Below are 23177 nucleotides of genomic sequence, written 5' to 3' on the forward strand. Positions count from 1 at the left end.
GTCTTACATACCTGAGCAGTTTTTAACAAATTTAAATTTTAGGTTGCTAGAAGTGTTTCCTCCAACAAAGAAGACACGAAAAAAAAAAAAAAAAAGACCGGAGCAAAGGGGCTCGTGCTGTTTGAATTTGAGGATAAAATGCTCCTCGGACCCCCGCCGGGAACAGCGGGGTTAGCTAACATCGGATCCACCCGATTGGCTGCTCTGACGGAGGCTGACACTGGAGCATCCATGGTGGATCTCGCTTATCGCACCGCTGACCCTGAAGCGCCCACGAGCCCAGAACCAACATGGTACCAGTGGGCCCCCGCCGGTTCCCCGCACTGGGGCGCTCAGCTGTATTAAATATCATGGGCTTTAGAAAGCGAAATGACACGCGCGGGCGAGTGACAGCTGGCACGCGCCCGGCTCGGGTTAACGTAAATAAGTAAACACAAGTGAGTTAGGGGGCGTTTAACGTACATTAGAGCCAGGCTGAGCAGTAAATGTCGCTCTAAACATGGCGACATTTTAGACAACGCTCACATACAAAAAGGTATTAGTGAGCTTGAAGGAAATACACGGCCGAGGCTCCGTTTTCTGACGCACCGCAGAGGATGTTGACTACAGCATCGGGTTTCCTAATTAAACAATAGTATGCAGAGGAAATATATCCCAAGCGGAACAAACCGACTTTATTTTACATATGACCCCAAACGTTAAGCATATACAGTAAGATTTGTGAATTACATAAAAAAACAAAAACAAACTCAAAACTGTTGAAAAATATACAAGATATTTCCAGAGGCAAATACTGTAAGAATTCAAAATGGAAAATTCAGCTGAACATCTGCTTAAAACACAGACTCTCAAAGCTGATTCCGACATAAAATGTCCCATTTTTAATTTTTTTCCCCACACACAACATTTAGTCTAGATGGTCCGTCTTCTTCCCCGTCTGTCTCCGCCTCTGTTTCTTGCTGGTCCTCCCTCCTCTGTGTACACCCTCCGTGACACCGGGTCTCTTGTCTGGCCGGCGTCCTCGTCTGTCTCGGCCTTCCTGCTTCCCTTTCCTCCTCCGCTTGCTGGTGCACGAGCTGAGCGCCGTGGTGAGGGAGCGGATCCTGCAGCGCAAAAAATTAGAGGGGCAGCAGATATGACGTTAGAAGATTACATAATAGGTGTGTTATTATAGGGAACAAAAAAAAAAAATACATAAAAAATTGTCTGAGCAAGTGTAGCTAATGTGTCACAAATGACAATACTATAAAGGCAGAGGTATGAAGCAATAAAAAAGGGATATTATGCATAATTACCACTCCTACTCATTAGGCTATAAAACTGGTGTTTATTCTATATTTTGCTTAAGCCTGAAACCAGATAGACGTAATAAAACTATGATTAAAATTACGCAATTTTATTTTCACAATTGCCAGCTTTTCCTAACTCTTTTTAGTATTTTTTGAGTAAATACTAAAAGATGGTTGAGTTTTTCAGTAAAAAAAAAAAAAAAATAATAATAATTATAAAAAAAAAAAAAAAAAAAAAAATATATATATATATATATATATACTGCTCAAAAAATAAAGGGAACACTTAAGTGTTCACTTAAGTGTTCCCTTTATTTTTTGAGCAGTGTGTGTATATATATATATATTAGAGATGTGCCGATCAGGTTTTTTCCTGCCGATTCCGATCACCCATGAGGGCCGATCACCGATACCGATCACATAATTATTATTTTTTAAATCATAAGCACTACCGGTTACATTATGTGGAAAAAGGAACATGAATATGAAGTGAAATGTTTCCCAAATATTATTGCTTCTTTCAGAATAAGAATTATTTTCTGTATTCCGGCTATAAGAATGCTTGTGGATTAGTTTGTAAAACACTTTGAAGTTTTTCTACAACTTCTTTAAATTTAACACTACAGTGTTGTGGTTCTGTTCAGGTGTATTTTTGAAGTGGACATGTTAAGTGCAATTTGAAATAAGAAATGTAAAATATAATAAAAATTAATTTTTGTGTTTATTTGATTCCTATTCAAACACTTTGATAAGAATGACTATATATGCAATATAGGCAGCTACAGAGTATCTTTGTTTACATTTTTGGTTGGTGGTGTGCCTTGTGATTTTTTCAATTAAAACAATGTATCTTGGCTCAAAAAAGGTTGAAAAACACTGCAATAAACAATCCTAAGTTACTGAGTGAAACCTTCTTGATAGCATGGCAGCTAGCTGATTACTGCTAGTTCTGATTGGCTGTTTCTGACAGAGCAGAGTAATTATGCAGAACAGGGAGGAGATCGATTATTTTTTTAGAGATTATCTGTCTCATGTTAGGACAGCAAAAGTTTTAATACGCATGTAAAATGTATTTTTTTAAGTTGGATGCTGCAGCTTTAAACAGAGGTTCGGTGTGAGAGTCACTACCAGGTGGAGCAGAAGCGGCGCTCCGTCTGTGAAATATTACTACTTGTAGCGCGTAGCAGCGGTTCAACAGCGAGAACAGAACCAGAGTCTTACATCGCAGCTCGAAGACTTAAAATAATTTTGCGGGCTATTTGTTTAGCTTTCTGACCGTCATGCTAATCCAGGTGAGTGTTTGTAGCTGTTCGCTGCTTTACCTGCTATCTGATCCTCCATATGTCTTTTTTACTGCAGTGAGCCTCGATGTAGCCAAACTCTGTCACTTGTTTTTATGCCATATTAGATTCGTCGTGTTGATGCATTTTGACGTGCTTCAATTTTCCACCGCAACAAGCAAACTTCCCCATTCACTCAGTGCGTTATAGTTCCACATCGCTTAGGATTTGTTGTAGGGCTGTTGTATACGATTATTTTAGTAATCGAGTAATCTATAGATTTTTCTTACGATTAATCGAGTAATCGGATAAAAACAATTATAAAATAAAATATTGGTAAATCTTCCATAACACCAATGTTACTATCGGATATCAACATTAGTCTATTTTTTCCACATTTGAGCTTCCCTACCAGTTACTTTTTTGTAGACCGGGGGAGCAATACGGTATATTTACGGCTCCTCCGTTCAGAAACTCATCTACCAGCCATGTTCCGCCTCCCGTTTGTTCAAACCGGGATGATATAAGTTTATTGTGCGTTTCTTTCTGTAAAGCTGCTCTTACCCTGTAAGCATCAACCCTCAGCCGCCCGCCATGTTCAGTCTCTCCGCTCACCTGTATAAATCCTCCTCAGCTTCTTCCCGCCGTTCAACCAGCAGCTCCGGAGCAGAAAGGCTGCCGAACTCCCGGCATCGCGCCGGTCATTTTAAGGATGTTTATTGGTCCCACAAAAACGATGAAAACCCGGAATTATTACCAATCAGTAAAATCTCCGCGGGCCGAACTTGAAGATTGGACGTTATGCCGCTAACACGTAGCTTCCGTCAACAACTCAGAGGCGGAAGTCAGAGCTCCGCTCAACGCAAATAATGTTCCGGCTGAAACACGGTGCGCTAAATGATAAAACATAAATTAACAAAGCTTCGAGGCAGGTCAATTTTCCTCGAGGAATTTTAATAATCGAGGTACTCGAATCACTCGAGGAATCGTTTCAGCCCTAATTTGTTGCTGTGTGTTTGCGCAGTGTGAAGGAAAGAGGAGACCAGCTGCACAGGCAGGTTGCTAAATGAGATGCAGGTGATCGGTATATATATGTTCTTTCCAAAGAACATATATATATATATATAGTTTTATTTGCATTAAATTACAAAAGTGCAACAACAAAAGCTATTTACTTTTTTATAAACAATGGGGAAATTTTATTTTTTACTTTTTCATTGTTCTAATTGCTTTGCATTTTTTATAATTATCTTTGGTGATGATCTCCAAGCCTCCTCTAGATTCAAAACAATAACATTTTTAAAATGTTTAAGTTACACCTAAATCTGGTAAATGTGTAAATAATTTGAAACATCGTCCCACCAATTTTGACCAACTTCAATAAGCTCAACTTACTTTTTGTTCATGATCAAGTCCCTCGGTTTTTTTGGCATTGCAAGTCTTTTCTCTTCTTCCTCCTTGTTGTCGTCCTCTTTCTCTTCATCAGCCTTCAAATCACAAACAAATACATGTCAGAGTCCCAACAATAAGCACAAGAAATTGTGTCATACATAGAGAAGTACGTAAACATTTACATCACTCGTCTCAGGTCTGAACAGGTGAGCTGCCGTGAGGTCCAGATCACTGATGGTTGTCACGGTAACAGTGTGGTTCGGGTGGTCGTACTGAACAGACTCTGTGGTGCTGATCACCGCATCTTCAAGCTCGTCCTCTGCATCCGCTGCAGTAGAACACGCAGACAAGAAGAAAATCACGTGACTGAAACAAAAATGAATAAATAAATATTACAAGTTACATTATACTTCCATTAAAACTCACCGAGAGCTTCTTCCCTCTCCTTCAACATCTTCATATATTCCTTATGACGCTGAAAGAAAACGATAAGAGCTGAAAAGCTGTAACCCCATGCTTTTTCTGTTTTTTTCTTCTTTAATTACACTTACTTCTTCTCTAACTCTGGTTTGCTCCTCCTTTATTTTCTTTTTAATTTCTTGCACCGCTGCTTTTCTCCTTTCAATTTTTCGCTTATGGAATCCAGTCAGATAGTCCCTGATAGAGAAGAGAGAGAACAAAAACAGAAAATAACCCTGGTTAGTAGTCAAACGTGCTAAAGTTACCCGGTTTAATAGTGTCAGCTTGTGGGTTTAAACGTCACTACTGTACGTGGTATTCACTCACATGAACATTATTCCCTTTAATTTGATCAAAGAATTGCCGATGATAAGAGTTAATATGAACAAAAATAAGAACATTCTTGCTATCATGCTAGCCAGCGGGTTAACAAATCCAACATTTTCAGGGGGTGACGTCATATTTACTCACTGTCTGTCCTTGTCGTCAAACATCACGACGCATTTGTTTTCTCTTTTCTTTGAGCCAGGCTTAAACTTAGCCTTTTTCGACGCAGTGTTGTTGTGTTTTGGGTTTTTCATGTTGTACACGTGAGTTCACGGAGTTTCACGGTTCCGTCACTAAAATATGTCCGGTAAAGAACATGCGCATGTATGTCTGTGTTCCGCTAAGTCACGACACGTCATCAAACAACAACGAAAAATTACATTTCTGTAATAAGTATAGATTAATGGTTGTCAAACTTTTCGCAACAAATACCGTCATACTAACAAGTACTGTAAAATAGTACTACAAAAATACTTTGTGACCTTTTTGAAACTATTTGAGTTAAATTCATGCTGTGATACTCTACTGGAAACATGTTCTAGCTTATGATTGATTAGTGATTTTGTTGTTGTTGAAATTTCATATTTAATAAGCAAAACCAATCATCTGGTTAACACTCCATCTAAACAGTTACATGCCTGATATATTTGGCCAAAATGCACTTATATAACCCAACAACAGGATATGTGCAAACACCTCATACCAACTGTTTGGCACGTTGGTGGAGGTGTAATGATGAGGGTTTATATTCGAGTCTAAGCATCTCAGTGATAAACTTGTATTTTAAACAGCTGAAGCCTGGCTCATACTGGGTCAGGAAATTAAATCACCCAAGATAGGTTTGGTCCACATTAATAATCTGTAAGAGAGGGAGAGAAATAAAATATAGAACTTTACATAGCGACTGTTACGAGAGTAACATCTGCCAACACCCACCACAATGTTAGCGCATTGCCAAGAGCTTTTCATAACCATTTATGTTTTTCTCCATCCTCAAAGCTCAATGCTTTGTAGTGATTTTTATGTTATTGGTCAGCAAGAAATAGCAGAAGTGGAAGAAAAATGGTGAGTGGATCACAGAAAAAAGATCTTCAACGTGCGTTTCATACATCTGTATTTAGGCACCAAAATAAAATAAAAAAATAACCACACTGACTGTACAACTTTCTTCTGTTTTATTAGAAAACAATAAAATGAAACAAAAACTGTTCAAACAATAAAACATCTCGAGGGATGTGGGGGGGGGGGTGGGGGGGAGTAATTACATCAATAGAAAACTCTCTATACCAGCTGAACCACTGCATTTTGTTCAATTCATTTAGCAGGCAGGGCAGCTAAATATACACAAAAATATTTTCAGTACTAATTAAACGTTAACTTGTTTTCAATGGCGGGAGAATTTCCTATCCTTATTCTTGCACATCTTAAAGAAAAAAAAAAAAAACATCTGCGTGAAAGAAGCAACCCTTTCATGACTAAACAAGGGGTTACATTTGTATAAAAACAATAGAAATATCTTGATATTACAGTTTCTGGCCCTCTATGCTGCTTTAACACATACAAAAACAATAACAACCGACCGCCCAAAAGCATTTATCTCACACAACCATTAAATAAGATACCCAGAGCGAAGAAACAACAAAAAGTGCCGCGTCACGTCGATAATTACAAGTAAAAAGCTAATGGAAGAACAACAAAAAAAGAAATTAAAAAGATACAACTTGTCGATGTTTTTTTTTTTTTTTAAATGATACAACATAAGAAAATATTTGCTTTGTACAGAACATAAAGGCCGTTTTGCTCGAGAGCTTTCAGATGGTCCTCACTTCCAGGGAACCGTCGCGCTGCAGCGACGCGATTCGCCGGAAGGCTCAGACGGTTGACCTCGCCTCACCGACGCGTCAATGCGCATCGCCTCAAGCAAAGAACGTCGTCTTTTTAATCTACTGCTATATACAACTACTATATACAGCTACTATATCGAACGCAATAATCTGCTTAATTGTGTTTTACTAAAAACGGAATTCGTTTTCTCGACATCTGCAGACGTCACAGAATCCCACGATCCGAGTTCAAACGGGTCTGCAGAGTTGAGTAAAAGAGTCGAATTTGAGCCCAACTCGTGTGCTTCATTTTCCTATATGTTGCTGCGTGGAACAGTGCTGCCACTGCACAGTGTTTGAGGTAGATTAAGACGACACAACACTCGGCGCTGCACGGTTAAAAGGAGCCGGTCTCCTCCGCTCTCTGGGGAGCTTGCAAATTAAAAAGGAGGCAGCAATTTAACCGCTCATCACCGCCTGCCGATAATGACTGAAAGACTTTCATCTCCTAAAACTGATCTGCACTGCATCAGCTTGTGATGCGTTGTCCTGTTTCTCTGGACCTGGATTGTTTCCTCTGGATCCATTTGTGGGCTCGTTTCCGAATGAAGAAGCTAAATTCTGATGTAGCTCCTGATTGTTTCGATGGTTTAAAAAGGAGGCTGCCAGTACCACTACTGTCCAGACGGTGGAGCCGTAGCACTGTAACAATAAATTAGAAAATGTGCAGGGATCATACATTTCAATCCTAGGTCATCAGCTGTTTTCCCTATTCCGTTCGTTTGTTTTTTTTGTTCAGCATGAAAACAAAAGTTTCAGCTTTGTTTCTCTCTTTTTGTCTTCAGGAAGCAGCGATGGTGGTTCCCCCGCTGAGGCGCAGCAGGATCTGCTGGCAGTCCTGCACCGACCGACGGTCGCCCACCCGCTCCAGCGTCCGCTTGGCCTCGGCCAGCAGGCGGGCCCGGTGACCCGGCGGGGTCAGCAGGGGCATGGGCAGGTGGCGGCAGGCCAGGAGGATGGCGTGAGCTCGCTCCCGCTCCCCGACGACGCACTCGCCATCTGACGGCAGGGAGGAGAAAAAAAAGAAAGTTTGGCTTTAGGTCTATACAGGACTCAGTTTCATCGTTACTGGTCAAATATTACTGCAGTAAAAGTAAAACAATTAAATAAATTAAAATAGCTCTGTCAATTATTGATAAAGTACTGGAGTATGTGCTTTCAAAAATACTTCGGTATAAACGTGAAGTTTTTCAGAAACTAACTAATTAGAGAAGTCATGAATAATAATAATGCATTAGTTTTATATGTTTCTGGGTGCTAAAATATACTTCACAGTCTACGACAGCATACTGTTGATAGAAAAAAAAGAGTAAATTTTGCAGAAAATTTCAGATTGATCTCATAAATTTTCTGTAAAAAAAAAAAAGTTGAACATTTTTGATCTCAAAAAGTTGAAAATTTACAAGAAATTTTGAGGTCAATCTGAAATTTTCTAGAAAAAAATGTGAAATTTCTGAGTTTCAAAAGCTGAAAAATTTTGCAAAGTTACTCCTCTTTTTTTCCTTTCTACAATGTCGCTAACACACTTTCGCACTTCACTACTCTTGTAGCCAATGTGTGTGTGTGTGCGCGTGCGCGCGCGCACCAGCTGAGTACGAGCCGTTGGTCCTGCGCCGCAGGTTGTGCTCCAGCAGCTGGTGCGTCCTGGTGGGACTGGCTCCCGCTATCAGCCGCACCGTGGTCTCATGAAGGAAAACCTGAGCAGAACAACCCGAAAAAAAAAAAAAGAGAGAAATCATAGTTGGTTTTACTTCACTGAAAACGTAGAAGCATCAAACTGCTTTAAATCCTGTGTAACCCAGGGAGTAGTGTTCACATGGAGGTGGATCTAGCAGTGTGTGTGTGTACACCTTGTGTTGTGCCTGTCTGTAGCACTGTGTGAGCCTCCTGAGCGCGCTCAGGTCCCTCTGGAAACCGGCCAGCTGGGATCCGGGGGCCGGACCCGGCTCTCCGTTGCTGCTGCCTCCTCGCTGCCATAAACTGGTCCGTAACGTCAGCAGCAGATCACAAACGAGAAGCTCCACCCCCTTAAATAAAACCACAAACATCAGGAAAAAAAATATAAAGAAGTTTAAAATTTTGGGGAGGAAAAAAAAAAAAAAAGAAAAAAAAAAAGAAAATCCGATCACCAAAAGCTCCTGCAACCAAACCCCAGCATGCGCAGCAGAAATCAAGCAGCCATTGTGTTGCTGATTGTCAGCATCGGGGCGGCGGGGCGTGGCGCGGATCGGAGAGGCCTCTGTACTGCACTGCAGAAACATTGCACTCAGACTGAGGATCATGCAATGCAACTACAATGCACCACAGCCACCTCCTTCCACCCACACTGAGCGCACGCGCACACACACACACACACACACACACACACACACACACACACACACACACACACACACACATACACACACACGCACACACACACACACAAAGCCCCAGGCCAGCCGGATCTCTCCACCACCCAGCATGCAGTGCGTTTGTGTCGTAATAACCAGAAACAAAAACCAAGCGGAAACCCGGTTGAGCGGCAGCTTAAATCTGAAAGTGGAGGAAAGCGTGGAGAGCTTCCGACGGGTCTCGTCCGCCGCACCTTGCTGAGCCAGTTTCCGGACGGGCCGGGCGGCACGGAGATGCTGGAGCGCAGGTAGCTGCTGGAGCGGTCGCAGTGAGACAGGCAGGCCGCCACGCCGTCCCCCTTCAGAGGAGACAGGCTCGTCTGGACCACCTTGCAGAGCAGCAGAACGGCTTTGGGCAGCGGGTGGCTGGAACAGGAGAGGAGGCCAACACGTTAGGAGGTTTCACCGGAGCGCGAGAAATGACCGCGAGGAACGAGAAGATTACTTGGAGACAATTTTCAACGGCTGAATAAACTTTCCAAAGAACATTTAAGGCTGGAGCTGGAAGGCACTTTAAATATCCAAAATAATTAAACAACACAACGAAACAATAAAATTACAAAGTTTTTGGCTGCAACTAACCATTATTTCAGTTATTCTGATGATTAATCTGATAAAATTGACACATCCTGCTGATTTCTAATACTCACTCAAGAATGAGCAGAGCTCTCGGCATCCGCTCCGCTTCTGCCAACAGGGACCTCACTGCGACATCATCGCCCTGCAGCCAATGAACAGCCGCCTTCAGCACCAGAGCCCACCAGCGGCTCACCGGGTCGCCCACTGGCCACGAGGAAACCGACGGGGGAACATCAAAGGAAGCACACGGGCAACACAGTCATGTTCCTGCTGCATCGTCCAAGAAAATATTCAATGTGGTTCTTTGTAAGGAGTTTCTTTGGATGTTGCTCAAACCTGGAATGGCGGTGTGAGAGGGAGGAGTCGTGAATGGGGTGGGTGGAGAAGGAGAGTCCTCTGTGCAGCTGTTCAGCAACTCCAGGAACTCCAGAGCATTGGAGAATTCACTGGGGAAAAAAAATAAATAAATAAAATCAGATTATACACAACAAATAATTTACGTGATTATCGCCCGAGCCCCGCTGGCAGAGAGGCGTCAGCTCTCTCTTTCTCACCCCAAGTTGTTCTTGCAGCCGCCTGCGTCGGCGTTGCTCTGCGGCTGGATGAGGGTGTGAACAGCTCTTTCCAGAAGCTTCCTGCAGAAGCAGCGGTGCAGCTGGGCGACGGGGTCGGCTGCCAAACCAAACGATACCAAAACAGAAACGGGTGAGTAGAGAAGCAAGACGTCAAAGAGGCGTAAAGAACGAGACGCGAAGGAACAAACCCGGGTCTCTTTGAGAAGTAAACACTTCATCGCTGCTGTTCGACTTCACCGACCAATCACAGCTCAGGAAGAACTGCCGGCCGAGCGGCGTGAAGAGCCAGCGCAGGCAGTCGGGGATCTGCTTGGTCTCCGACTGGTTGGCCACGCTTTCTGCGCAACCCAGGAGGTATCCCTGGGAGACAGATGACAGAACGATGTTCCTGTCTGATAGTTTGTTTTTTTTGTATCAGCAATAGAAGACAGAAGAAGAAGAGACGCACCAGCAGAAACGCGAGACGGTGTCCCAGTACGCAGCGCAGGGCAGTCGCTGCAGTGACGTAGATCTGAGCAAACTGAGCTGGCGCCATCTTGCCCTGGGCGCTCTCGCTGAGGTTGACGGCGCTCAGAGACAGAGACAAAGCCCACAGGCTGCTGCGCTGAGGCAACTTCCCTACAGAGACGAGAGGAAAAACAAACACTTATCCCCTCTGGACGCTGTTGACCACGGTCTCTGCAGGCTTCACTTACTCAAATTTAAGCCTTTTTTTTTTCCAAGACTATGACAACTGAAATTTAAGACCTGCAGCATGACAGAAATGTACAAAAGAAAATCACATATTTCATAAAGTAGTGTCAAACTTTTTTTTTTTGCCAAGAACGCAACGGGTTGGCAACAGATTGTAACAGAGAATATTTGTTAGTTTCACCACTCATCCGCTAAACAAGACTCTTAGCTCTGCTAATGTTAAACATGTAACCAAATTAGCTGTAGTGCCAAGGATGTTAAAAGAACAAGCCAAAACTGAAGTAAACCCCTAAGCACATACAAAAAAATTAGCAGAAGCTAAAGTTAAACCGCTTAACCCTCCTGTTGTCCTCGGGTCAAAATGACCAAGATTTGTATGTGTTTTCCCTATACACAGAAAATGAGAACAGGAAGGTTTTAAGCACGTAAAAATTAGCTGAAGCTAATGCTAACCATTAAGACAACAGTCTCTCAGTCTGAGTAAATAATCCCGAAACTGCAAAATTCAAGACTTGTGATTGACGTATTTAAGGCCAACTTAAATGTTTGTACTGAATGAATTTAAGATATTTTAAGGCCTTCATTTCAGATACGTGAACCAAAGACTTTTTAAGGATGCCCCGTTGACAGTAGGGCATGAACTCTTAGTGGCCAAATCCGATTCTGCGCTTCACTTTGTTCCCCAGACCTGTGAGCTGCAGCTGGCTCAGCTGGTGATAAACCAACGCTGCGTCTCTCGAGCTCGTCCTCGCCTCTTCTCCCTCGTGCTTCCCCCCGACCTGGTGGACCAGCCAGCCGAAAGGCACCGGGCGATGCAGACAGTAGCGGATCAAATTCCAGGACAGGGAGCAGAGCAGGTCCAGACCGCTGGAGGGCAGAGCTCTCGTCAAGACGGAGAGGCACGTCTCCAAGCTGGCCATCGCCGCCGTGTAGTCTCCCTGCAACGGAGAACGAGCGGAGAAAGGAGACGCTTAGTGTTGAGCGCAGGGAAAAGGTGGAGGGCATCACGACTCAGACATGAAAGAGCGTTTGAACAAAATGCTAAAAATAAAACAGGAGATGGAGGAGGGACGCCAAGTCGAGACATTAAAACAAAACCAAGCGACAGAACGAGCACAAACAGTAGGTGGAATAAATTAACCCGACTTTTCTACATGTTTTCGCAATACAAACGCAAATATTTATTTTTTGGACAGGCAAACGCAAAGTAGCGCATAATTGTGAAAAGCAAAGACTGAATACTGCTTCATTTATTTTAAATGCATGTAATTTGCGAGTTTTTTTTTACGTTGAAGCATGTGTTGAAGCTCTAGTGGCCTTTATTTGAAAGTAGTTTGACAGGAAAGAGGGTTATGAGAGGGGGGGAAGATGTGTGGCAAATGTCGCCAAGCCGGAAATCGAACCTGCGACCGCCGGCATGAGGACTAAGGCCTCAATACATGGGTTGTGCTTTGCCCCTGCGCCACCACAGCACCCCAAGCATATTCACTTTTTAAAGTTCAGACCTAAATCCAATAACAAATCTTTGGCATAACTTGAAAACTGATGTCCACAGATGATATTAGTCCAAACCCGATGAACTTGAACCATTGTGCAAAAAAGAATGTGCAAACACCACGACTCCAGCTGAAAGACCTGCAGCTGCTTTTGCAGGAAAATAAATATTGACCCAATGGAACCAAATAAAAACTAAAGCTGCACAAAAAAAATAAATAAAAAAAATAAAAATCACAGAAATGTTGCGAATTACATAATTTTCTTTCACTTCACAAAAACTGACTACTTTGTTTTGGTCTATCACATAAATCCCAATAAAATCACATTGAAGTTTGTGTTAACAAGTGAAAAAGTTCAAGAGATGTGAATACTGCTGCTCTGTTTTTATTCTTAAAGGGGCAGAATTATGCATTTTTCAGACACGTAGTGCCACCTTATAGCACATTCAACCAACTATGTTGACTTCAGTTGTGATAAAAAGACTGTATATCAAATATGACTTTTAAAGAAAATTGACTTTGTAATTTAACGCATTGAAATTGGGCCTCTCTCTCTTTAAGAAACTCCTGCTCTTTCTGAAGCTCCGCCTTCAGGAATTCACAACATGGCTCCTCTATCAACCCTTTAACAACGTTTTAGCAGCACTGCAACATTATAACATGATGTAAAGCTCAAAAAGTTACATAATATTGCTCCTTTAAAAACTCATTTCTTCTCCCTTCTCTACTCACCCGGTTGAGATGCAGGTCTGCTTGCTTGCGGTGCCTCCAGAAGGACACAGATTTGGGAGAGTGAAGGGGTGTGACGGGTTCCCACAGGTACAACACCCTGACGCAGCCCCACAGCGCCCCCACCCCACTCAGGACCCACACAATCACCCATGGCAACAGGCAGCGCAGCCAAGAAGCTGCAGAACAAGAAGATTTCATGAAGAAGTCATTTTAGCTGATGCCACAAACTCTCGACGCACGCGGGAGCGACTGCTGCTCACCGAAGTCCTGAGTGTGAGTTGGAAACCAGACAAGCGTCCTGGTGGGGACGTGGGCTGCCGCCAGGCCGCGGCTACCCGGGTCCTCTGAGCCCAGCAAAGAGGGGAGTGGGTTTAGAGACAGGCAGAAGAAGGTCAGCGCGCACAGCAGCAGCCGAGAACGGTCCATCACTCCCACCGTGGAGGGAGAGTCCGGCTCGCTCTTCACCTGGGAGACGCAACAAAAGAACAAACAAAAAAAAAACAACGAAACTCTGAATGAAACCGGTGCTGATAACATAGAAATATTTAATTAATCCTGCCCTCACGTGCTGTACCTGATGGTGATCCAGTAAGGGGCTGCCCGGCTCAGAGTCGACGCAGTACGGAGAGAACTGGTGCGGGGAGCTGGAGCCGGAATCCGAGGCCGGAGGAGACATCATCACTCCCTCCTGCTTGAGGTCGACGTCTTCGGACAGGATCACAGGCTCTGGGGGACAAAGCATCGATCTTCAAGATGCTGTAAACCTTAAACTATGTCGGCTAATTAAGGATGTCATGTTCTCTTTGTTTTAAGCTAGTAAAACTACCGTTTCCCCTCACACACAGTATAACATCACCTCCACTCCTAATAAAATTAAACAAAAGCCACGCAAGGCACAAAGACTGAAGAAAATATGTTGAACAATGTTATTTGTGGTTCTTAAAAATAAATCTGAACTGGATAAAACCAGCATTTTTTTATTAAACAACTGAGATGTGCCACCAGTCTCTGACAGGTGCTTCATTTAAATAGGAGTGTTGAAAAAGGAAATCGTCTGAAACGGACGGGAAAGCGACTCACTAGGACTTCAACACCACTAGTCCAAATGTCAACAAAACGTGGCTTAATACATGGTTCAGAGAGGGTCTGACCAGCTGCTGGACAGGAAAGATTGTGTGATGCCAAAGGCCTATGTGCTTCCTCACTTAACCACATACAAGCTCGTTGATTATGACTCGGTATGGATTTGTTCATGATGTGTCATTTTGTTGCATCTTTTGCTTAGTTTGACTTTTGGATGGACTGAGGTCTTTTTATTTCGTCTCTGTTCCTCCTGTAAAGTCCTGTGAATTTACGGTACCAATAAGAAGGTCCGGATGCTGCGACTGACATCACATAATCCTCCCTGTCAAGCAGACGGTCAGACACACTCAGAAACATAAACTGAGCCTCACTGTTCTTCTGGTTGGCCATCTTGAGGGAGAGGTTCTCCTGTCGTAGTTTGTGGTTGACCTGCTGCAGGTACTTTATGTAGTCAATAGCTTTCCTCAGCACGCCCGACTTGTGCATCTGTTGGGAATAAAGGTAAAATAAGTTTGTATGCGTGTGTTGAACTGAAGCGTGGTTTTATTTTGTGATCCCACCTTGGCGTCGTTGCCCATCACCAGGTCTCTGAGCTCCACGATCTTATCGTTGATGGAGGATCTGTATCTCTTCTCGATGATGTTGTGGGTCGTCCTCCTCTCGCCCTCCTTCACCACGACTCCTTGCCCTGCCGCTCCTGCCGACACCAGGCTCTGGTCCATACTTGTTCTGGCGGCGGCAGCGCAGGGGGCAGAGCCTGGCTGGAGCTGCTTGATGGGCAGCTTGTCTCCTCCTCCCATCATGAACTGTGGAACTGTGGTCAGAATGTTGCTGCTCATCAGAGTCTGGGAACAGAAATCAGACGTGATGCTGGAGCGATCGTCAAGGACTGGAGAGAATGTGGGATGAGTTCTGGCCGCTCCGCATACCGGGACTTGTAGAGCCGTGTTCTGGATGGGAGTGGTCAGGGTGGTGATTCCAGGGCTCTGCATGGTGGACAGAACCTGGGTTCCGTCTGGTTTGAGCGTCGTGAGGACCAGTGAGTCCGTCTTAAGAATCTGAGGCTGCTGGACCAGAACCTAAGAAGAGGAGAAGAAGATTTAACATGCAGGGTTTCTACATCGATATCATGAACAGAAGAGGAAAGGAGAAAAAAAATGAAAGGAAAAAGAAAAAAATGTGAAAGAGTAAAGAAAGGGGGAAAAAAAGCAAAAAATGAAGGACAAAAGGAAAAAATTTAATAAGTGTAAAAGCCAAAAAGGACAAAAATAAAAATATGAAGGAGATTGTAAAAAGAATCAAGTTCAAGTAAGGGGGCAAAAAAAGAATGGAAAAAGCAAAGAAGGACAAAGTATGAAAAAAGTCAAAGAAAGCAAAAGATAGAAAAAATTAGAAAATAAGAGGAAAAAGGGGAAAGTAAGGAAAAAATGGAACAAAGAAAAAAAAGGAAAAAATCTAATCAAGTTTTATTTGTGTAGCACATTTCAGAAACAAGGCGTTTCAAACTGCTATACATCATAAAAACACAAAAATACAAAGTCTTAGAACACACGAATAAATGGGAAAAAATATGGAAAAAAGAAGGAAAAGGAGAAGAGAGAAAAAGAAAATCTAGGTGAAAAACGGAAGAAAGAATAAAAGGCAAAAACCGATGGATGGATAAAAGAATTGTGAATAAAGTCTGAAAAATATCAAAAAATCTTCACAGAAAACACCTAAACAGATTTTGCTGCTATATGAGGTCTCACTGACCGGTACTTGTTGCACCTGCTGCTGCATGGTGTGGACTGCAGTGGGCGCTGTGGAGAGAGTCTGGATGGTCTGACCTGTTGGGGTCAGAACACGCTGATGCTGAATGGTGACTGGCTGCAGCTGTGGTGATGTCATGATGCTCTGCACTTGAGGCTGGAGGACTGGAGGAAAAACAAAGACGCTTTCAAAATATGCAGGGAGAGAAAGAGAGAGAGGGAGAGAGAGAGAACTACGAAGAAAAAAGAAAATAAAAAAAACAAACAGTGTGCTCACCTTGGAAACTGGGAGCGGGACTCTGATGGCAGATGACTGGGTTCTGGATGAAGCGAGACTGGCCCCCGCTGGAGGCGATCATCACGGTCTGGGTTGCCTGCGTCTGGATGGGAAGCGGCGTCTGGGTGTGGGTCTGAACCAAAGTCTGGACCGGGAAGTTCTGGGTCTGGAGCGGAACCCCCTGGGTGTGCATCTACAGTCACAAAAAAATATTTTAACAATGTTTTCAAGCTGGAGAACTAATAAGAGGTGGACATTTCAATACCTGGATGGCCGCCTGGGCCGTCTGCTGAGGCTGAGGCTGGATGGGCTGGACCAGCTGGGGCCGCGGCTGAAGCAGCGGCGGGCTGCGGGTCAGCTGCTGCTGCTGCTGCACCGGCGGGGTGGCGGTAGGGGTCGGGGTCTGTGCCGGGGTCAGCGGGGGCGTGAGGGGTACAGTCTGAGGAGACAGCGTCTGAGACGAGACAAGGCTCATGGTGGAGGTCTGGAAAGTTGCAGCGCTTGGGGTCTGGGGAGTGGGCGGGGCCTGGACGGCCTGCTGCTGGGGGGCGGCGATGACGGAGACCCCCGTGGATATTTGATCCTCAAACATGTCCTGGAAGTCCCCCACCTGGTTGCTGACGAACTGCAGCATCTCTGTGGGAAAACAAATGAGGGAATGTTCCAGATTTTCAAGAAGAATAAAAATCCACCACAGTTGAATTTTAAATGCATCAGTGTTTTATAAGCCTGGCGGGCCACCAGACTTTACTTGTGCCCCCACCAGGCTAAGCATTGCTTATTTATTTAAGTATTTTTAAAACGTTTGCATTTTTTAAAACTTTGTTGATGTTCACATATTAATCTTCCAATCTTTCAATAACACATAATTATCAAGTGTTATTTTCAAATGTCCTGTCAACAAACATTTTTTTTTAACTCAAAAACACGACGGGCTGCTAAATGAATGACTGCCCTAACGCCCAAACAGCAGGATTTGCAAGTTTTCTGGGTGAAACCATATTTATAAATGGATGTCATGGACATAATAAAACATCTTATTAAGATCTAATTCTTGCAGGCAGATAAGAGTCAGCAGTGACCTTGAATCTGCACCTTACTGCAAGCGTTGCTACTGTTCAGCTCATAAATTGATACGAAAGTAGCCTTCAAACAATCAGCCTTGAAAAATGCTGTTAATCTAGATGGCCCTTATAGATGGTAGATAGATACCATTGTGTAACTATAATATGTGAACACATGCCAGAAATAATCCATATACGTGATAGTATATCAGGTATACATCTACCTCGTTTATTCAATGGGATAAAAACATTGTATAGTAAAAAATTAAGTTTGATTTATTTATGCAAAATTACCTATAGGCTATCATTATAAGTCTGGCAGGCCACCAGATTACTCGAGCCCCCGCCAGGCTAAGCATTGTTTACTGTCTTTAACCTAACAACTTCAGCAAATAAAATGACAAGTCATGTAGAGAATTCAAGAAGAAAGCAAGAAAATCAATCATATGAACGCGATAAATTAAAACGACCTCAACAGCTTCCATTTTGATGATTAACATTTTTTTGAAGGTCGATTTTGTTTAGAGAGTTTGTAAACCATTTTATTTATGGTTTTGGTTGTGTGTTTAAATTTGGATATTTCAAATGTCTTCCACCTCCGGTCTTACATGTTCTCTGCATGATTCAAATTCATCGGTCTTTCAGAGCACAAACTTGCATTATTGTGCCATCATCACTATACAACTTGAAAATGGCTTCAAAAGAACAATATTATCATGTATCGCAATAATGTCTGGGACAATTTATTTCTCTGATAAAATCACTTATCGTGACAGGTCCAATTGTGAACATCTTGAATTCCCTTTACAGCTAAATATCTGGAGTTTTCTCCCAACCTTAAAGGAGCCGGATTAGACGCGCCGTTGTTGCGACAGGTTGCCTTTATGGACCTGCAGCTTTCCGCAGGTCATGTGAAGACTCCCTGACTGAAGGCTGATGGGTAGGATGTCAGGGTCACCAGCAGCCGCTAACCTTGAACTCAGTCCAGCAGACAGAGAGCTGATCTCCGGACTGTTATTACTTTACGTAGCTTTACAATCAGCTGGGTCCTTAGTTCTGCTGGTTGTGTTTGTTTTTTTAGTTTAACACATTTATAACCTAGATTTGTGATATAAACTCAAGATTCTGTAAAACCTTTAGATGTTCTCATTGTTTTATTTGTACAGCTGATTTGATTAAAACTGAGAAACTCATCTAGAAAACAAGCACGGGTTATGAAACTTGTAAACTTGGCTAAAATTAACTTTCAATGCTCTCAAGCGTGTCAGTGAAGCAGCAGACATCCTGTCTCACCCCAAACATCCAACTCTGCTGTGCATCTGCAGCTGAAAGGGATCAAATTAAACCACTGACATCTGTATGTCAGCTACTGTGCTGCGACACACTTGCAAATGTATGATTTAAAGGTCATAAACATGGTAAATTCAGAGGACAGAGTTTGCTTGTGATCATGTTAATGTTAGATTTGAAAAATTACAAAATGAAGGACAAATAATACAAATACAGAGAAAATTACTCCTTAAAAATGTTTCTGCATGCAGAAAAACAAACTTTCCCAACATGGTTGGAGCTAAACTCTCCGGGTTCTGTAGCATTTTATTGATTTTTGGAATCTGTAAAACAGTCAGGCGCGCTTCACGCTCCTTGGAGAGAAGTTTTACTGCTACACCGACGATGATTAATATCGATATTCATTAACAGTGACACACAGATATTTTTCTCACTCTTCAAGTCAAAACCGCTTTAGCATCTCGGTCACTAGGATCTGGACGGGATGTGAGAATAAGGGCAGTAAATGTCCATTCAGATGGCCTGGTGTAAGTTTTGGCATTCAGAATCTGAACACGCTGCACCAAATGTTGCATCCATTATTTACCCCCTTCTGTTTCCATGGCATCTATCGGGGTGAAGACAGATCCCTATGGTGGAAATGGTAGCCAAAATAAGAATAGCATCAACAAACTCATTTGCTGACATCACTTTAGCCCCTTAAAACAGGAAGTGACTTGTTTTGACGGTCACTTCTATTTCAAGCTGTTGTTGACGAGACAAAACGAGTTGAAGCTGAATCACATTTTGAACAATGCCCCTGTTGCCATAGTGACACTGATCATTAAATATGTAAGAATGTTTCCTATATGACTTTTTATTTTTATTGCGATTCGTAATCCTAAGGAGAAATAGAAAAAGCTGCTAAAGAGTCTAACAAGTATAGCAACCTGGTTAAGCTAGTAGCTTAGCTTAACAGGGCTATTTGCTCTGGTAGCCAACCTGTAATTGTTTAACAAACGTGTCACTCATCGTTTGCCAACAGAAGTTTAAAACAGCATCAACATAATAGGAGTGATTCTTCAGCTTTGTGACATATCAGTGGTTTGCCCTAGTTATTTCCAAACTAGGGCAAAACCTAAGTTATTTTAGTTATTGATTAATTTGATAAAGGAAAAAAAATTGGAACATTCTACAGATTTTTCATTTTTTACATTGGAAATATATTAAAAGATGAAAATAAATAATTCAAATGTTTTATTAAATAAGTAAATAAGCATCTTATTGCCAAAAATGCATTGTTTTAGTGGATTTGAACCGAGTAAACCTAAACCTAGCTTTGGGCAAAACAAAGGTAAATAGGTTTGCATTGCTTATTACTCTTCCAACGAGCAGTTGGGTAAATTGGGTAAATTGCGGCTCTGAATACGTTGTGCTTTTTCAGCAAAGGGCCTTTTTTTGAGTCTGCAGTTACAGATTAATCATTAACTAAAGTAGTTGATGGTTATTTCAATAATCGATTCATCAAAATGAATCCAATTAATTATTTCAGCCCTATTCTAAACAACAAAATGCATTTTTCTTGCAAGTAAAGGAAAACTGTAGTGGCCTTCTTTCAGCCAGCTGTGTGTTAGCTCGAGCTCCATGAACAACAAATAAAGTACATTCAAGACAAGATCAGGTGATATTGTTTTAGACTGAGCTTTATCTAAAGGCTTGAAATGCTGAAGGAGGGCACTATTGCTCAACTTTTCCATTTATTTCATTATTTTTCAGCACAAATCATTTATAGAAGCAAAGACACACCCTGCTGCAGCTCAGTGGATTACCTCAAAAAGGAACGGGCGCAATCAAAAAGCAAACAGCATCACTGAATGGAGATTACAACAGACAGAAGGCGACAAACAGGAAAGATTGCAGATTATAGACGCAACTCAAAGGAGTTCACAAATTCAAAAAAGCCAACACCACAGAAACACATTTGCTAGTAGCTTCTACCTCAGACGTCATACTGTACGTAAGGTTACTCTATAGACATACTGGTCCACGTTCTAGACCCCAACGATTCGGTTGAGCTGACTATAACAAAGGACACGGAAAAATGAGTAAAACCGAGAGCAGCTTCCAAAAGAAAATAAGTTATATAATGAGATCTGCAGTAGCTCGGCAAACGAAGGGAAGGTGACAACAGCCTCTCCAAATTCTTTGAAAGAAGTTGTTAGAAATCCTTTCCTGTTATTACAAAGTCAAGAGTTAGTCCAAATGAACAGAGTTTCAATCTGTTGGGTCCAAGTCAGGTGAGGAAAGTGTGCCTGCGGTTCGCCTGTCAGTCCATCATCCTTCACTTCTCTTTCACGCCATCGACACATTCCTCTCTTCTGACATCAGCCCTTAGAGGGAAGTCAGAACTCGGCCCCGGATTGCTTATCTGCTCATTCTGTCAGAAGGTTCACCTTGGAAAGATGAGGAACATTACGGCCACTGATGACATTACGAAAAATGATTTCTCTTCACCCACATGACACACTTAACTTTGGATAGGTCAGTATTAAAAGAAAGATCTTTAAAGGCACAGATTTACTTTATTTGAAAGAACTTTAGACAAAGTCTCTGAGCATGTTTGCATCACGTTTCTCTAGTCAAGACTGAAATAAATATGATTAGATTTGAACTCCCTTCAGGTGTTATTTTTTATAGCATAACAAGAATGTTATTAATACCAATCCAGCTCGGCATATTGTTTGCTGAAGCATTCGAGGAAAAAACTAAACAAAACTGGCAAATCTTACAAAACTAAAACAGCCATTGCTCATGTAGAAGTAGGTGATTCCCAATAACGCCAGACAAGGATCTGCCCATCCTAATGGGAAAATCTATTGACGCTGCACTGACCAGCATTCCACCATTTGCTCAGACCTTTTCCTCTTTGCCAAATTTGCTCAGTGGGTCCAAGCTTGCAGGGTTCAGCGCTTGATCGGTTATCACTGCAGAACGAGCTTGGCAAAGGGAAGAGGGGCAAAAATAAAGGGATGCAGAGTTGCAGAAAACAGGAAAGAAACAACAAGCCAGAACATTTCATAAGGCATTGTTTTCTTAGATGTGGCCTTTATTACTGATTTTTTAAAAGCTCTTAAATTAATTCCATGTTCCCCCAGATTTTTTTCTTACGTTAAAACCTAAAAAAAATGAAATGATACAATAAACCAAATAAATGTGTTGATATTGTATTCATTTCTAGAGAGAAGAAAACTGACAGTTGTGTATAAGTACCTTCAAGATAGTGAATAATTACAGGAAGTAAAAAAAATGCAGCCAATATTTTCTCTAATAATAATTTTCACAAATGCATTTTTTTTAAAAATAACTCCAACTTTAGGACTAAATAGCTAATGCTTCTGACAATAAAGAATGGTTGTCATGTATCAGACTGGTGGGTCGTCAGGATGTCCACAACGGGCAGACTTTATGGAAACGGGCCAATGTTTAGTAAACAACCCTGAACAGTGTTGACAGCGGTAGGTCTACTTACCATCAATGTCTCCCAAAGTGAATTCGTCCCCTAATTCCGCTAAAGTCGAGTCCATGGTCTCCATGGGAGAGATGAACTCTCCAGGATCCATCCTGTCTGTCAGCGGCTCACCTCTCCGGCTGTCACCGGAGGGTCGGAGGAGAGAACAAACAAGAGATTGGTGGGCTCCACCTGGGCTTCACAACGCCCTCCGCGGTCTTATCTAATCTGACGACGCGTCCTTTATCAATAAAAACCTCTAAACGGCACTGAAGCCCGACGGCATGCAGACTTTACCGCCTACAAACTCGTCAACTGCTAATTATTTCCAAGGCGACGCCATCTTGTTTTACGCTAATTACGTCATTCACAAACACACTCTGTGGCCCAGAGCGAGGCCTGATTGGCTAGGCATCAGCCGTTCTTGTCATGAGACCAGCCGCCCTCTGCCAATGAGAGGCTCGTATTCACTGTGGTCTGATAGTACGTCAACCATCAGAAGCTTGTGTGTCATTTGAATAAACCGCGCCCCCTATCTTCTTATAAAGAAACCCAGCGCATGAGTCAAATCCACCACCCTGAAAATATTGAAGGGGAGAAAATAAACATCTAGCTTGGTTCAATTGACAATCTGAGGATTTTATTAGTACTCCACATCCCGTGTTTACAAATTATCTATCTATATAAAGTCAGTAAAAAAAATTATAATACAAACCTGTGTAAGTGCGAGTATAGTGCCCTCATGTGTATTTAACTCCCCTTGAAATGGAGATTGCTACAATTAAATCCAAAAATTGCTGCAAAAAATAATTTGACACTGAGATGAAGCCTCAGCTTCCACCAGGACAGTAACCAAAAACATCCGGCCAGAGTTACAATGGAAGTGGTTTAGATCCAAGCATTTTAAAGTATTGAAATGGCCCAGTCAAATCCAGACTAAATCCATCTTTCAACCTTTAGCGACTGATGTTAAGAAGTGCTCTTCACCCAAACTGAAAGAGCAAAGATATAAAACAAAATTCGGTCTGAATGTGCAAAGCCAGTTGAAAAGTTGATTTTGTAGCAGAAAAGAAATGCATGTTATGCTTTTCAGTTTTTTATTAAAAAAACTTTTGAACTCCACACATCAT

The 23177-nt window shown here is 42.3% G+C and overlaps 2 protein-coding genes across 3 annotated transcripts; both read right to left on the minus strand.

Annotated features, from left to right (window-relative positions):
- Positions 1-652: 652 nt before the first annotated feature.
- Positions 653-5072, minus strand: nol12 (nucleolar protein 12). Its single transcript, XM_081609741.1, has 6 exons — positions 4892-5072; positions 4513-4618; positions 4388-4436; positions 4144-4289; positions 3965-4056; positions 653-1103 (listed from the first exon to the last, which is right to left on the minus strand). The coding sequence occupies exons 1-6, from the start codon at positions 4999-5001 to the stop codon at positions 908-910; spliced, it is 699 nt and encodes a 232-aa protein (XP_081465867.1). The 5' UTR covers positions 5002-5072; the 3' UTR covers positions 653-907.
- An 827-nt stretch (positions 5073-5899) lies between these two features.
- Positions 5900-22417, minus strand: srebf2 (sterol regulatory element binding transcription factor 2). 2 transcript variants are annotated; one of them, XM_081609728.1, is made up of 20 exons: positions 22069-22417; positions 16472-16842; positions 16207-16399; positions 15934-16094; positions 15111-15260; positions 14742-15026; positions 14553-14667; positions 13673-13824; positions 13359-13563; positions 13099-13274; positions 11559-11808; positions 10626-10795; positions 10366-10537; positions 10157-10274; positions 9939-10048; positions 9674-9806; positions 9218-9389; positions 8481-8657; positions 8216-8327; positions 5900-7629 (listed from the first exon to the last, which is right to left on the minus strand). In XM_081609728.1, exons 1-20 carry the CDS (start codon positions 22157-22159, stop codon positions 7412-7414), a joined length of 3531 nt encoding a protein of 1176 aa, XP_081465854.1. In that variant the 5' UTR covers positions 22160-22417; the 3' UTR covers positions 5900-7411. The 2 variants fall into 2 exon arrangements, with proteins under 2 accessions (XP_081465854.1, XP_081465853.1); XM_081609727.1 differs by having other exon boundaries at positions 14742-15260.
- Positions 22418-23177: the final 760 nt, after the last annotated feature.

The sequence above is a fragment of the Poecilia reticulata genome, chromosome 8, assembly GCF_904066995.2.
Source record: "Poecilia reticulata chromosome 8, P_reticulata-male-v2, whole genome shotgun sequence".
NCBI classification, from domain to species: domain Eukaryota; kingdom Metazoa; phylum Chordata; class Actinopteri; order Cyprinodontiformes; family Poeciliidae; genus Poecilia; species Poecilia reticulata.

Coding starts and splice junctions, on each gene's coding strand:
- nol12 (XM_081609741.1), bottom strand. CDS start 5,001: ATGAAAAACCCAAAACACAACAACACTGCGTCGAAAAAGGCTAAGTTT. Junction 4,290..4,387: donor GGAGAGGGAAGAAGCTCTCG/GTGAGTTTTAAT, acceptor GTTCTACTGCAG/CGGATGCAGAGGACGAGCTT. Junction 4,057..4,143: donor TCAGACCTGAGACGAGTGAT/GTAAATGTTTAC, acceptor TGTGATTTGAAG/GCTGATGAAGAGAAAGAGGA.
- srebf2 (XM_081609727.1), bottom strand. CDS start 22,159: ATGGATCCTGGAGAGTTCATCTCTCCCATGGAGACCATGGACTCGACT. Junction 8,658..9,217: donor CCGGAAACTGGCTCAGCAAG/GTGCGGCGGACG, acceptor GTTTTATTTAAG/GGGGTGGAGCTTCTCGTTTG. Junction 7,630..8,215: donor CAACGGCTCGTACTCAGCTG/GTGCGCGCGCGC, acceptor CCCTGCCGTCAG/ATGGCGAGTGCGTCGTCGGG.